Source organism: Porites lutea, chromosome 7 (genome assembly GCF_958299795.1).
Source record: "Porites lutea chromosome 7, jaPorLute2.1, whole genome shotgun sequence".
NCBI lineage: Eukaryota > Metazoa > Cnidaria > Anthozoa > Scleractinia > Poritidae > Porites > Porites lutea.
Genome location: NC_133207.1, coordinates 14170000 through 14186528, shown reverse-complemented (window position 1 = coordinate 14186528; position 16529 = coordinate 14170000). Strand labels below are relative to the sequence as shown.

At 38.8% G+C, this 16529-nt stretch overlaps 1 protein-coding gene across 1 annotated transcript; it reads right to left on the bottom strand.

Annotated features, from left to right (window-relative positions):
* Window positions 1–131: 131 nt before the first annotated feature.
* LOC140944985 (L-asparaginase-like) lies at window positions 132–16520 on the bottom strand. The gene is made up of 12 exons (XM_073394100.1): window positions 16364–16520; window positions 16071–16203; window positions 14113–14350; window positions 12733–12816; window positions 11859–11985; window positions 10830–10942; window positions 9230–9415; window positions 8452–8565; window positions 6741–6860; window positions 5919–6014; window positions 2836–3186; window positions 132–1712 (listed from the first exon to the last, which is right to left on the bottom strand). The coding sequence occupies exons 1-12, from the start codon at window positions 16452–16454 to the stop codon at window positions 1527–1529; spliced, it is 1839 nt and encodes a 612-aa protein (XP_073250201.1). The 5' UTR covers window positions 16455–16520; the 3' UTR covers window positions 132–1526.
* Between the last annotated feature and the right edge of the window lie 9 nt (window positions 16521–16529).

The following is a 16529-nucleotide window of genomic DNA, read 5'->3' as shown; positions in this document are numbered from 1 at the left end:
CTAAAAAGATTGTCTCTGGGCCAAATTTCAAACTCTTGCGACAAAGAAAGGAAAGTTATTTTAATGTTAAACTGAAGTGGCCGGATACCGGGCAACATGGTGTACTGTTGGTAGCAAATCAAAACATAAGGCAATATAGACTGAACTTTTATTTTTAAATATAGTTAACATGTTGCTTTTTTTTGGAGCCCAACTTTTTAAGAATATAATGCATCTATTAAATAATAATATTGAGCTATTCAGAGCCACTTCGCACATATGGTACATTACCATCCCAAATAAATAAATTGTCTCTATATTGTACCGGAGAATCTTTAAAAAAACAAACTAAAACCAAATAATTGACATGAATGTAAGTTCGTAAAACGTCCTCTGGATAAAAATAGAGATATTCCCTTACATTATCCATTATTTACAAAATCTACAATTTCCGTAAGTGTTAATGGAAACCTCCGTTACATTACAATAAGCAAAAGTAACTTATCAAGAAAGAAGGGCTTTCAGCCCAAAAAACATATAGTACAAAGTGAATTAATTCCAGTTAGCTCTGGGAGAATGAATGAATAAAATATATCTATTAAAGACCCGCCCCCTGCCCTAATCGCCTAAAACGAGAAAACCTTGGATCCGACAGCTTTTCATAATTACCCTAATATACAAATTGTTAAACACCATAGCGTTTTCTATTTGTAGAAGTCAAAAGTTGAATAAAAAAACGTGGAAAGGTTTTTTGTTTACGTGGCTTGTAATTTACGTCTATTTGCACATTCTTCATCGTCACCAAAAAGAAAGTACTACAAGGAGTTGCAGATTGTTCTACCGAGAGACTCGTAACTCTCCTGGCGCAACTTTTTACACTAAAAAAATTTCAATTTTCTGCAATGTTTGGGATTAATTAGCGTGCTCTCAGCCAATGAGCGTGCCGAAATGTTTGCATGTATATTATTACACCGTTAACCCTATCAATGAGTGGAAAATACGAAACCCTAAATTCTCCACTAAATCTGCCCATAAAACGCTCATAAATAGTTGCCGAACGCCAGTCTTCACAGATGACAAGAGTAAAAATAAATAAATCTATAAATGGCATAATTACAAGTACTATTCAAACCGTGAAAGTAAGATGATCACAATAGATTTCAGTAAGTTCTAAACTGTAACCATTTGAATTAAAGCTATTTGAAGGACTATAAAAAAAGGGCTAGCCAATGTGTACCACCTATTTTTTTATAAACCTAAAGCTTTACAAAAGGATTCTAATCAAGCTATCAAAAACACGCATGAAATCCGTTGGAAGCCAAGTGAAAAAAGTTCTGATTTTCAAGAGGTGCTGCTTGTTTCGCTGCACAAGGTGACTCTAACTTTTGACTTTTTGAATTGATTCCTATAAATTGCGCCCATTTAAACAGAACCACGAGCAAAACTTTGATCAAGCGTGATAGCTCTACTGTGGAAAGTGGTCAGCCCTTTTTTGCCAGTTTTGTGACCCTTATCTCGCGGTTCGGCGCATATTCCATCGTCTTTGTTCATGAAACAGAGAGATCGCGAGATTGTTTGTCAGCAGAGAATTCCTCCAACATGATGACGATGTTCTCAAGCTCATAACAATTGGCATTGTCCAAAGGCGTATTGCCGAAAACGTCGCGTAAATACGGATCAACTCGATGCTCTAGTAAGAATGCTACTGTCTCCGCATTGTTACGACAAACGGCCTGAAAAGAAAGAAAACGCGTCAACTGGTGAACTGCAGCTGTCAGCCATAGTATACAAATAAAAGAAACAATAGAACTGAAATAATGATAGAATTAAGTTTCAACAAAAGCTGATGAGAGTTACAAACGTTGAGGAACTCGAAAGTGACGAAAGAAAATCAGTGAAAAATTGGAAAAACTTTGAAGCGTTTTTTTTTTCTTGCCGGGAATTTCTAGGTACTGTTTCCATCCGGGAATATGCTGTTTTCGTAACAGCAAGTACCTGTTTTTCTCCTGTTTGAAAGTGAGTGTTTGTAGTTGCCCCTCTGTTCCTGCCATTTGAATCGGTCATCAACTGAGTTGCCCAAGGCAGTTGCTGTTTCCCCGACCATGGTATTAGCTACTGATTTTCCCGCCCTTCACACGATATGTTGCGTATACAATGTGTACGTTCCTTAAGCTGCAGTAAAACGGGCAACAAAACACGTGCAAGTTGTTTTGCAACATTGCTGCAAAACGAGTTCAATAGCGATGTTGAATGTTTTATCAACCACGTTCGAACCTGTCTCGCAACAAATAAGGTTGCAAGGTTTTTTTCGTGGGTGGTAAAACGCACAACACCTCTATTCAACTCTATTCAACAAGTTGCACGCTTTTTGATGCTCGTTTTACCGCGCCTTTAGTATAGAACTTGTGATAAATATCTCATGCCCTTCTCTGCTTGACAACGAACTGTATTTTTCTGGGAGAGGAAGGGTGGGGCAGTGGTGAGAGCACTCTTCTCCCACCAATGTGGCCTGGGTTCAAATCCCGGTGTTGATGCCATATGTGGGTTGAGTTTGTTGTTGGTTCTCTCCCTTATTCCCAGAGATTTTTTTCCTGGTACTGCGGGTTTTTTTACCTCTCCTGAAAAACCAACACTTCCGAATTCCTAGGCGATTTTGAATGAATAGATAAACTAAAACGAAATCTTAAAAACTCCTAAGTGCTTCGTGGGTAAACAAATAACAATGTGCAATTTTACGATTTTTACGCTTCGCAACAATTGCAAAGTTTCCCGCGATTTGTGAAAGTTGCAGTTTTCTATTTTTTCTTGCGCGTCACATCGTCTACATAAATTACTGCCAGTAGCTGTTAAACTTACCACGTGAAGGGGTGTTCTTTTGTCATAATCACAGCAGTTAAAATCCACGCCAGCTAGCTGCCACATGTGCAAGTCCTCCACGCGATTCTTCGCGGCTAGCCTACATAATTCCACCGCTGTCTCAATAGATGTTTTCATCAGATGAGCGCCGGCCTTTCTTAGTATTTTCACGATCTCCTTGTGTCTAAATTTGATGGCGTCATCTAGAGGGGAACTTTTAAATCGATCTTTCACTTGTGTTGATGCGCCATGTTCCAAGAGAAATTTGACAGCTTCAGTGTTACCTTCCATGCATGCTATATGAAGGGGTGTCCGTCCGTCGTAGTTTGTGGAGGCATTGACGTCTGCACCCTAGCGATAAAAACCAGACACTGAGATTTTATAACTACGACGTTAGAATCCACGCATTATCGTAACACTCTTGTGAAATATCTAAAATGTAAACAATTAGAGGAGTGAAATGGAAATATTGGTCTCCCAGTAAGCTCGGTGAAATTTTCCTTCAGAAGGAAATAGACTCGCTGAAAGGCGACTTGCTTGGGCTGCCATAAAACCTGTGTTGGTTGAAAACGAGAAGTTTACGAGAACAAACAGCCAACAGCTTATTAGAAAAGGGATTAAACCATTAAACCTATCCCGATCGAACCACGGACCTGACATTCAACCGACTGCACTGAAACTATAAACTTTATAGATGATAATCTTATTCTAAAATAATGGTCGAAACAAAAACGCATTAAGCTACAAGATAAAAATGTTATGTTTCAAGATTTTTTCCTTTCGTTTCTTGTTATTTTTCTTCAACTTAAAGGAATTAGCTGTTCGCATTTTCCGACCTCCAAAAGTTTAAACATTTGATTACTCACATGTTGAATTTATCGGAACATACTTTAGAAAAATTCAACAGATCAAACGATCGATAACACATTTTTTACCGCAATATAAGTTGAAAATCGCTATTTGCCTCACCCGTGACTAACGTATTTTCATGGAAGACAATTATCCTGTTGGTTACTCCTCCGAAATTTTAGGCTAAACTATTGCGAAACGCTTTTCACAGTCCTTACGTAGCTAAAGACTGATCTAAAAGCACCTTGAAGGTCATAGTGCTTATCACACAAACTTAAATGGTTATTTGTTAAAGAGATTTATCTCCATGCACAAGAATTGACTTTTATATTAATTCGTCACATTTAGGGTGTACGTGTTCAAGAAACCTTCAGTAAAATACAGGTCGTGTATGTCATGTGAAGTTTAGCATTAAATCGATTTATTTAGGATTTTTTTTTTAAGTTTCCATTTTCGATTGCTTTAGTTTCCACCCCCATCAATGTATGGCAAGAAGCTTAAAGCGAGCTGTGAACTTTTAAAGTTTATCGAAACTCAAATCAATCCTGCTTGCACAAATTTAATGCGATAAAGCTACGCAAGCGAATTCTGTGTTATCCTTTTTACCTACAATCTCTAAAAAGAATCAGGAAAATTATCCTAGAAAATGCTTTTGAACGAAAGAAAAAGAGACCCAGATTAAAATTTAAAACTGGATTAGCGCTAATCGGTCTTCGACCAACTGTAGAACCGAAACGATTCCCTGTGTCTCCTGACCACTTGATGAAAGGAAGGATCAATATAAGTTTTTCCAAGAGACTATAAAGGGGACAGAGAGGGAATCCCCCATATACACCCTATTCCATAGGTAATTCGTGTCGAGTTATTTTTAGAACCGCAGATCCCAAGGTGGATTGGACAACAGCCAATCACACGCTAGAGCCACGCGTCCTCCACGAATTGACGCGGAACAAAATGGGGGAAGACGCGGAGAGCGATTTTCCTATTCCTTTTGTCGACGAAAACGACTACAGCGAGATTTCTGCGAAAGCTGTGTCAGCGAAACGGAAATTAAAAAAGAATCGCCCTCCCTCTCTTGTATAGAGCTGACAGTACAGCAGGGAAATCCTTAACACACTGAATATTCTCTCAGGATCATTTATAATTTACAGTTTGAAGAGAGCAATTTCTGGTTTGATATTTATTCCTTTATTAGTCTTTTTTATTATTCAACAAAAATAACACTTGGCGTCCTACTTGCCTTATTAGGGACTTAAAGATCCAACGGCGCGACGGCGACAAGAACGTCGCTTAAAAAGTGAATTTGAGTTTTTTCAGTCTTTATAGCGATTATTCCTACACACTTACTTTGTCAATTGTAGGCGAACCCTCCTGAAGCTGAATTTCAAGGAACCATATTCAAGCTCAGAAAGAGAAATAAAATTTCGTCGTTGCTTGTTTACGTCCTCTATAAAACGCGAAATTAGGCATTTTCACGTCGTAGTCGTGCAACAGGAAAGAAATGAACAAAAAAGTGTGTTGCACGTGCGAAGTTGTTGTTTTGCTAATTAAACCTATTGTTTTTTTGACGTTCTAGTTGTCGTCCGCGTAGTTGGATCTTAAACTCCCTAATTGTACAAACGACCGGTTTCAATAGACCGGCGAAATTTCTCATTTTATTAAAGCACTGAGGTTACGACAATTTCGAGTTAAACTGATTTCACAGGTTGTCAAAGAGTCCAGCGATTCCTTTTTTCCAGGTGAGCGCCGACTCATTTCGCTTCAATATTCAGGAATGCTCTAAATCTTTTTACGCTTTCATTGCCTTTCGTCCGACATGTTTTGCACGGCGTTTAGTCATGCGAAACCTCCACGAAACATCCACGCCTCGCGCGAGGTAACTTTATCCCGATTCTAAAAATAACTCAAGACGAATTACCTATGGAATAGGGTGTATATGGGGGATGCCCTCTCTGTCCCCTTTATAGTCTCTTGGTTTTTCTGGGAAACTGCCCACCTACCCCTCCCCTAAGCCAACATTTTGCCCCAATTTAGAAGCAAGTGTTAATGTTGACTTATGGGAGGGGCGGGTGGGCAGTTTCTCAGAAGCCTAAATTGATCCAAAAGGAATAAAGAATACAATGAGAGTGAGTAATCTATATCCTGTCTTTAAAGTTAGTGAAGTGGTACGCGAAACACGCCCTGAAGGAGGAAAACTTAAGGGTTGCTGCATAGTCTTTATTGAAAAGCTCTACCTGACTGACTAACTCTTCCAGTGTTTTTACATTCCCGGAACTTGCTGCACAGCTCATGAGCACTGGAAGTAACGCTTGCCTCACAAATTCCATTTCCTAAAAAGAGACGAGAAAATCTTTATTAATTGCTTTGTAAGTTTCTTAGAAGTTTCTAATGAGGGCCCGATTACATAAGCCGGGCTGGCTTGATTTGTCTAGATGACTTTCATTTTAATGTCAAGTCATCTTGATACCGGAATCTCAGCTAAACTTGCGAGTTTGCCTGTCACGTAATCAAAAGTCGCGCGATTTTGGCGAAACGAGCCAGTCCAGGCAAATAATTTAAATCAAATCTAAAGAATAAAGAATGGATCTTGTATCATTCTTCAACCTAAACCGTTTTCTGTTGTGGAGCTTACTCCATTTCACCTGTCCCTACGGTTGTCTATATTAACGTAGCTTACGTCTAGCCGCACCCTTCCCCCCCCCACCTCCGTTTTTCCTTTGTCGGGGGGAGGGTGCGGCTACTGTAAATGATCGATTAAACGCCGCGGCGCTCATTTCATTTTCCCTGTTAAAGGTGTGGCTCTTTTTTCAACTACGGGTAAAACACTGAGGGGAATTTAGAGAGAGAGAGAGTTGGTCGTGGTCTTATACCTCAAGCGATATGGTTTTGATATCTCTTATATCAAGCGCCGTAACAAAGGTGGGGCGTTTATTGTAAATCCCCAAACTAGCGCCGCGGCCTTTATTAGAGCGGCGCTTATTCGAGTAGCGGTACACGTAGGCTATTATTAACTTGGAAAGTAAACTTCTTGTGGGCGCCACTCAAATTAGCCTTACCTTGCTGGAGCTGATTTTCAGTGATGAAGCGACAGCCTCAATAAATGAGTTATCCTTGAGAGAAAACTGCTCCTTTGTATGGGCCACTGTGAGTTCTCCTCTGATGTTATTTCGAATCAACTGAAAATGAACCATAAAATCAAAGGTGATTTAAAATCACATTGAAAGGAATCAAATCATTGCTGTAGCAACATTGCATGAATAGCAAGGAACAAGATGAGTTGTGGACAGATATCTCTGATAGATACGAAACGCCCGGTTGTTCGAAACCCCGAGTAGCGCTAATCTACGATTAAATATGCTAATCGGCGATTAAAATTTAATCCGCGATTAGATTGCGTTGCTCAAAGCTCGATTGGCGCTAACCTGACTCTAATCAGCGGGTTAAATGTAATACACCTCCTGGACGAAGATTAAGGTGGCTGAACACAGTTTTGGCAGTTTGTGAGTATATGTCATTTGCCAAATCATGGCAAGAGAAAGGTTGCAACTCACAAGCTGAAACTTGGCAAGTGAGAAATATACTGATGAAAGATTTTGATTGACAGGTAAAATGTGACGTTTTCGTAGTTTTCATGGCAACATGAACGATTGAATACAGCCTTAAAATTTCCCTTTTGCCCAGTTGACATTAAATTCACTCATTGGATTTTCCTATAAACTTGCACAAAGCTTACTATAATTAATCATTACCATTTGAAATTTATTGGACCAAATTTTAACAGACGGGTTTTTAGGTAATCAATAATATAATTGTACTGTAATTATTAAATGTGTCACAAAATTCGTCTGTTCAACTTCCATTTTAAAGTCCTCGTTATTTAAAATACGATAAAAGTAAAAATTCTGTCAATATTACAAAATTTAATGAGTAGATTTTGAGAAATCGTCTTCTGTGTACTATAATTGCTTTTTTCGCCGCCACGTTTGTTTGTCTAATTTAAAACACGCGCCGTCACGCGAGTTACCCCTGACCTCCTGCTTACCCGTGTTTAGCCACCTTAATTCGGCCCTAATCGGCCAATTAAATTTGAAACAAATTGGCCGACTTTCTGTTTTATCTCCCTCGCGTGAGACAAAGACGCACACGAATTTATCGATACAGAAAATCACAGAACACAAAATCTTCTACCATAATCCAGACCTCAACTGTTAAAATCGACCTACAGTTGTATAGGGGTCAAAAACTATGCCCTTAGGTGTTGCACATATAAACAACACCCCGTTAATAGGGACACTAAGGGGGCCATAGAGAGTGTCCATGTTAACGTCGTGTCCGTATTACGCGGGTTGAATTTAGAGAGAAGGAAAGGGCTTTCTTTTCCCAGGGACAAAACAACTGTCCGTAATGATTAGGTATCCGTATTAAGTGGGTGTCGGTAAAGCTGAGTTTGACTGTACCTATATTAGTAAGAAAGCCCATATAAAGAAAGGTCCCCTCAGGATTAAATTACAGAGCACTGAATGCTTTCTGTATTTGTTCTTCTTCCATTCTTATTTCGATTTCAAAATCTTCAAGCATGAAGGTGATGTTAAACGGGACGATCCGCAACGACGATTTTTAGCGCAACACATCGTTGCAATGTTGGAATAATGTTGTTCAATAAGTATTCGAAAAAATGTCGCAACAATGTTGTAACGCTGTGTTGCGGTGAAAATCGTCGTTGTGAATCGTCTCGTGTAACATCGCCCTAAAACCATAGGGTTATACCTCTTGCTTTTGGTTTAAGCTCAAATCTGTCTTTCCCAGCACGTAGGACAGTTTTGTCAGAGCTGCTTCAGGGGTCATATCCGAGCCAGGAATCACTCCCGCATCTAAGAGAATCTGGAAAAAAATACAATTAGCTATGACTTGCACTGAAACCGTGTTATAACTTGATTTTTTTACCAGCGACCCTAAACTGCGGAAAGCCCCCCTGTTTTGCATTGGTGTCCAAAAAGCCTTTCATCCTCCACTAAATAACACGAATTTGTTTAAAGAAGGATACAAGTTATCATTTGTGACCATCTCCTTCACTTCTATTACACTCCTATTTGATTTGACAGTGGTTATATTTGCTACACTGTTGCCTAGTCCCTAGGCCTCGTTACTTCCGCGCGATCAAAGCGTTCGGGTCACGTGATCCAAGCGAAAATGAATTGACCGATGGGAACTGGGAAAACGCCGTACACAGACAAGGCTTAGGACTAGGTAAGCTACACTGTACATCAACAAATTTATGATACAGGTTGTTCTAAAAAAATGTCTTTTTTGCCATTGAGGGTTTTGGGTTTTGAACCACACTTCTGATCTACGGCTTCTACATGATGTTATGTCAAATTCTTCTAATTTTGTTCCCCACACAAGTGCGAGGAATTTAGGAAGGACAGTTAAATAGTTTATCAGGCCCTTTCTAAACGTGCACCCTTCATTTGTCACTTACTGTCTGTAAAATTTACATTTACATTCACAAATGCTACCAAAAAACTTGTACTATTTTTAAACTAACCTTTCCTGTGGCATACTGATCAACAACAGGTCCATGAAGACATTGTGTGCAGTTTATAATGATGACACCACGCTTGGTAGCTTTCCTTATTTCAGTAATCAAGTCGTCACGGTTATTTGGAGCATTGCCAGTCCCATAAGTCTGCAAGACCACACCCATCATAGGGCTCTTGAGAAATGCATGCACCTGTTAAATGAATAAAACAAATACTAGAAAATATATATGGCCTTCTATTCATACTGCAGGCTCCTCCCACATCGCCCACACTTCAACCCCAGGGAAGGAAGGACAGTGGGGGATAATCAAGTAAAATGCATACTGTAAATGACCTTATAACTGCCGGGGTGGCTATTTTATTTTATGGTTCCAAGTGGGGACATGAAATAGATAGAAGACGTTTGAAAGAGAGAGGCGTTTTATTCTAGTTACTGTATCTTAGCAAAACTAATTCGGTGAAAATATCAAGAGGGTTTAAAAATAGTGCAATGTCCGCTCCATCAATTGATACGTCTAGGCCTTCTAGTGAATCATATCGCTCTTTGAAATCCCAACATTGATGTCAGAATCCTTGCTCATTAGAGAGGGGTGTCTAATAAAATTTTAACCGTGTAAGGGGGCATTAATTTTATAAGATGAGAGGTGCTTATTTTGAAGTGGGCTTTTACTAGGTCATTTACGGTATGGGAATGTACTGCTATAAAGGGCAGTTCAGTCTGCTTAGGGACGAAAAAGGAGACCAGAGATTAAAAGAGAGATCACAAGCATGAAGAATTAAAACGTTCCTGATAATATACAACTATCCCCAGAAGGGGAGGTGAATAGTGGTGGGTAATATACCAAGATGTGAAGCATCGAGGTATATATCTAGCGCAATGAACAGACCCTGATGGGGATAGTTGTTTTAGTATTTACCAAACCAGTTGTATAAAAATGAAAAAGGAACTTTTTCTAGATAAAAGATGTCACTTAGTTAGAGTTTATTTGTGTGACAATTGACAGTGTTTCGGGGATCATTTTTTATGAGTTTGTTGCAAATTCAGTAAGAAAATTTTTTTCTACCAGTAAACGCCGATAACCCAAACTTTGTCCCTTTCTTGGTATTTGTTGTTGCAGCTGCTTCATTAACCACTAAAATTTCATCTTTCGTAACTGTTGTGAAACGAGAAGCCATTTTGAATCCCATCCCAAAACAGTGAATATCCAACGATATTCTGAGTTATGGGAGCCAATCAGAATGCACAAAAAATTACTATCCACTGATTTCATGAATACTGATAGTTGTTGGTTGGAGATAATTAAATTTTAAGGAATTTTGGGTGCCTTATCTATAAATAGCATTTCAAGGATAATGAAGCTTTGAGCACAGATAGACCTGAGGACCCTGACCAGACCATGTGACTGGTACAGACCACTTCAAGTGTGGTCTTTCTGCAGTCCTCCTATTTTGGAGATGAGGTGGCAGAATCCAAAATACAGGACTGCAGTATATTCCATTGGACCTGCAGCCATTTATTATTTGAGATTGGTTTGGCTAATGACTCTCCTCAGAAAATACAGAAATGCTTACTTCAGGGACACTAAATGTTTAATTTTCACTCACAGTTTCAGCTGTAATGCCAGGAAAAAGCCGCAACAAGCCGATGTTAGGATTCATGTTGGTGTGAACTGTGAATTTTTTACTGTTGTTTGAACGGAATATTGCATCCCATTGAACTGCAAGAAAACAATAAATTCAAAGTGATATTAAATATCAGCGGCGGATCCAGACCACTCCAGATAAGATAAGTGGGGCCTGGTCATCCAGATCCTTAGATAAGGGGGGGGGGGGGAAGGGGGGGGTCTCCAAAAATTTTTTTCAGCCCTTTTGGCCTCAGTTTGGTCTAAAAATAAGGTCCCTTCCCCTAGATTTGCCACTGAATATTCAGACTTGATCATGTCCATAAAATAGCATCCTGAGCAGAGGGTACTTGCCACAAATCAGCATAACATATTATGATATATACTTTTTAAAAGAAAGATCGTTAACTTACAACTGCTCTACAAAGAACCTTATGAACAAGACAAAACATAACTGCTTGCTGTGTATGCAGTCCATGCAATGTATATCATACAGTTCAGTGCTTAAAACGCAACTTGAGATGTTCAGTAAGTGTGCACAGTTCAAAAAAAATACCCAGACTCAGAACATTTTTAAAACTCCTATTGTTTTGTTTTTGAAAATGGTATTAAATTTTGTATGTTTAAATTTCACGCAATCTTTTGTTCGTGCAACGTATTAAATTTCACGAATTTTTTAAAATTGCAAAAATTTCGAAATTTTATACTTGCAAAAATGAGTAAGAATAAGGTACAACCTAGGAAACCCATTTCTACCTATTCTCTCAGGGAGGTCTTTGCAATCAAGTATCAATAGAAATATTAAAAAGGATCTATATTTAGTTAAGATGGAAAAATAATGAATGTAAGAAAGTCAGGGCTCAGAGCTGTCCAGAGCAACAATTCTACCTTGTTCACTGACTGATCATTGTAAATGAAAACAACTTACATGTACAGCTGTATATAGAAAAAATGGCAGGTAAGGGCGGACCATTCTTCACTTCATGGTACAAGCCAACAAAACAGTTCTTACCTTCAATTTTAACCTTCATGGTCACCAACGGAGGAAGATTTGGGGAATCAAAAGCATCAAAGCTTCCAGCACTAACTTTAGTAGAGCGGTTCCCCCGGTACAAGCATCCCGCAAAATAAAGACTCACCTTTTAATAAAGTTGAAAAACAAAATGCACATTTTATGATAATCCTCTAAAAAGCATGTTTCTAAATAATCCTCTTTAATAGCATGAGCTAGAATGAAAAAGAAACTTTGAATCTCAAATACACAATCACTACAAGGGTTCAGTTGACAAACCCTGGATCAGACTGGATCAGACAACTCCCTGTAACATCATCCATGACCATTTTTTATTATTGTGAGTTAGTGAGGTTAATCAAAATTATCAGGTCTAATCCAGCTGTTGTTGCAGGGTTGTCAATAAATACAACAAGCAGGCAGGCGCCCGACGCTCTGGAACTCTCTTCCAAGAGAACTTTGTGCGATTACTGATGTGAACAGTTTTAAGGCACATGCTAAGACTTATCTTTTTAGAACTTTATATTGGTGAGCAATTTTATATTCAGTTCTTGCTTGCATGCATTCTTGTAAAGTAATGCAGTTGTAATGCGCAGCTGATCATTCTCATGTTAAGCTTTGCACAATTATTATTATTATTATTATTATTATTATTATTATTATTATTATTATTATTATTATTATTATTATTATTATTATTATTATTATTATTATGAAACAACTAGGGATTTCTTTTGGTTCCATTTTTTCTTCTATTTTCAATAAAAATTGCCAGAGGCCACACTCATAGTAGCCAGGGGAAATCTCCTGCCTCTTAATGACAGCCCTGTGTTGTCAAGTCAGGTCTCTTTCCAAGAACTTGTACTCTACTAACCTCAGGGATAATGTAGTGTCCTGCAATAACTAGTGCACCGAGGAGGTTATCACGACCATCATTTCGCTGCTCATATATTGGTACCTAAAAATGTACAGTACCAGCACACGCATTATCTTAACAAAAACCATCATATTATTATTGTCAGAGAAAAATAGGTGACTGTGGCTTTCTGATACAACTGGTATTTCTGCAAAAAAAGCTATGTGGTATATTGGTGTCGAAGTAAAACATGAGATGAGGTTGAAGAATTAATGTTAAACAACGTAAAAAAAGTAGTTTGGCACATCATGTCCCAGTCAGTTACGCCATGCAATAGTACTGCACCCTCCTAAGAAAAATCCTGTATCCACCCCTGTACCGGCATACAAATCATTACTGGAAAACGCCCTTTAGAATAACTACATGTTCTTCCTGTGTGCAAGTCACAGTAATGAAAACTACAGAAAGTGACAAAAAGTGCAAACAGAAAAAGATCATCAATAAGTTGCAGTTGTAATTTCATTACGAGTCCAAAAGAAAGGCAGCTCACAAGTTTAATTAATTTCATCTGCCAACAATAAATTTTTTCTTGAGTATTTTCTAGGGCACACAATTTAACATTTTTTATTATCGATTGCAGTGTTCTCCTTATCAGGTGGTAAACCCGTAAGATTTACCGCCTGAAGCCACACTTCTTACTGCCTGCAACTACTTGAAGGTTTACTAAATTTAGTTAAATAAGAGGTTTTAAAAAATACACAAGTTGTTTTCCAATCTGATAAAGGAAATGAATGGATATACAGAAAACTACTTATTATAAGTATACACAGCTTTTCTTTTTATGGGCCATGTATTTTGGAAAGAGAATATTGAACACAGAGTGAAATTATTGGGATCAAACATTTTAAATTGTTGTCTAAAGATAGCTTTATGGCCGATTTGCGTAAAATAGGTCTTAAAATGAGGGGATGATGTTTCAAAGACCTTAGCTCCTCCTAGGGTGGGGCCATGTCCCTCACTCCGCTACCCCTATCTCCCCAAAGAAAAGTGGACCTCTGGGCATATTTTTTGCCTTACTGGCCGTAAATGGTCCCTTACCTGTTGAGCTAAAATTAGGGAGAACACTGGATCATCCGCTTAGAACGCATGCGGATAAGCGCTATATAAGTGTTATTATTGTATCGTATCATCCCGTTGCTAAGGTTGTTTGATCAAGCAGCACATCACTACTGTACCCAGTATTGAGGGATCATTATACGTTTCTGGGAAACTGCCCACCTACCGCTCCCCTAGGCCAACATTTTGCCCTAAGTGAGAAGAAAGTGTCAATGTTAACTTAGCGGAGGGGTGGGCAGTTTCCCAGAAACATATAATTAAGTTGGAGTACTGTACACATACCTGGGAGCCAGTGAACACAACAGACTTTCCAAGATTCTCCAGCATGAATGACAAAGCAGATACACTGTAAGCCATTGTGTCAGTACCATGTATTACAACAAATCCATCATAGCTGTCGTAATTGTTTTTAATATCCAAAGCTATTTCTATCCAGTCACTGATGGTCATGTTTGATGAGTCTTTAATGGGACAATATTCCTTGATGTAATAGAAAACACGGACTCCATGGGTTGATACACTGTCAAACAATAGTGTCACATTTTAGATTAATATAGCATGTTCTCATATTTGTTACAAACACAAAGAGAACACACATGATCTGGGAAGAGATCTGGGCAGTGGCTAGCCTATGTGTAGTCACATCCTTCTTTGTCAGGGGGAGGGTGCGGCTACACATAGGATAGGCAGTGGCAGGCCTTGAGAAGGCCAGTCAATCTCTTACTGGGGGAATAACGGCTTTAGCAAAGTGTGATAGAATTTTGTATGCATAAATACATTCTCAACCTCTAGAGGAGCAGTAAACTAAGAATCACTGCACCACAAACCAACAAGTCAACAGTTGCAGAATTTTATGTAGTCCAAGGCTAGGAAATGCTGTCACTTTGCTATTAGGTCATAAAACTTTGGAGATGCTTGCAGTACATAAACTTGGAATTGATGTAAACAGCTCTTACAGTACGTGAATCTTCAAAATGTCCAACTTGTAGACCAAAAAGCAGAGATTCCCAAACTTTTTTAGTGCCCAGGGTAACTGAAAGATTGTCAACTGAAGTTACACCAGGATGACAGCATTGCACCGGTGGCACAGCGATTAAACTGAACTCCATTCAGAAGGAGAGAGAAAGTGTCAGATAAACTGAAGCAGCTGGAGGAGCTTGGGGTCATAAAGAAAGTCAGTGGATGAACTAGCTGGATCAACCCCTAAGAAGGGGAACCAGGCCAAAGGGCAACAGTGAGATAGAATAATGCTGTAACTACACCCTACTGAAGATAATAAGAATTGCCAATCTACATAGGAGAGACTGGAAGAAAGCAGTAAGATATTTCCTTTTTCACTACCTAACAACACCTCACAATATGACTTGATTGTCCACCCTGCTGAGCTTTTGATGAGCCGAAAACTCAATGACTAGCTCCCAAGGGTACACTGTAGACACCTGGGCGGGGTTGTTTGAAGCTGGGTTAAGATAACCCAGTGTTAGTGTGAATTTGAACTCAGATATGAGAGGTTAACAAAGCAGATTCAGTTTAATTCTCTTTGCCTACAATTTGATGATTGGATACTCTAAAAAAAATAGGAAAAATTATTTTTCTGAAAAAGGTGTTTATTGCCGTCAGAGTTACTACACCCATAAGACATTGTAAACCATGTGTAATGCATTTGCATGGCCTCAAAAATGTTGGAGGAGCTGTGCAAACGGATCAAACATTGTTGTGCAACTCTTCACTGAACACGAACAAAAGAAATGTTGGGAGTGATTGACTTAAAAGTTTGACCTGCTTCAAACTTCAAAATTTGCACAAAAACTCCCAACAACATGCAACAGTGATGGGAGTTGTTGACAGGGCTTACTAAGCTGGCAATACTATTATCTGTCCAATAAAGGTGTTTAGAGTTGATTTTTAGAACAGATGCATGAGCAGTTCTCTCAACATCCCTGCAAAAGAAATCTTAAAAATCATTTCCATTTGAGTGAAAAAATAACAAAACAAAACCAGGCGGTAGAGTATTTAACTCGACACACGAACCATTTAAAGTTATGCATACCATATACCACCACAAACAAACAGCAAGGCGCGCAATGTGTACCGTGAGCCAGGAGGGCAGCCATGCATAAAACATGATGTTTGGGCTGTTCAGAAATTTACCAGTTAACTTTCTGAGTAAAAGATTTAAACAGATATTCAAACAAACTAAAAAAATTATTTAGTATAAACACAATACACGAGAAACTCACGGCATAGCAAGTTCTTCTAGCGAGCAGTTGTCGCTTGCTTCGCAAGTGGATCGTTCATTCATGAATTCATCATCATACAGCATAGGAAGCCGTTTGATCTGTGACTGAAGGAAGCCTGTTTTGGGATGATAGGCTAAATAAAAAAAAAGAAGCGTTTCCGTGAATCCTCATCTTTTCATTTCGTTTCGAGAAACAACAACTTAAACAAGAGCCACTTTGCAATACAAGCCAACATAAAAGTAGAACTGGCCATTTATAATTTTGAAATGAAGCGAAGATGCATATTCATTTACCTCCGTCGATCTTCTTCATTCCGATTGTTCCTCCAGTATACAACACCAACACTCTTGATTCTCGCAAACATTTTGTGCCACTGACTTCCATAGTCGCTACAACTCACCACGTCGTTTACATGTATATCAGTTTTTCCGTGACTCCCGCTCCCGCGATTGCTCCCGC

Bases quoted from the DNA above. Each gene is read 5' to 3' on its own strand.
- LOC140944985 (XM_073394100.1), bottom strand. From the start codon at position 16,454: ATGGAAGTCAGTGGCACAAAATGTTTGCGAGAATCAAGAGTGTTGGTG. The intron at 11,986-12,732 runs GTTAGTAGAGTA...CTTTATTAAAAG, and splicing joins GACACTACATTATCCCTGAG to GTGAGTCTTTATTTTGCGGG. The intron at 1,713-2,835 runs GTAAGTTTAACA...CTTTCTTTTCAG, and splicing joins AAAGAACACCCCTTCACGTG to GCCGTTTGTCGTAACAATGC.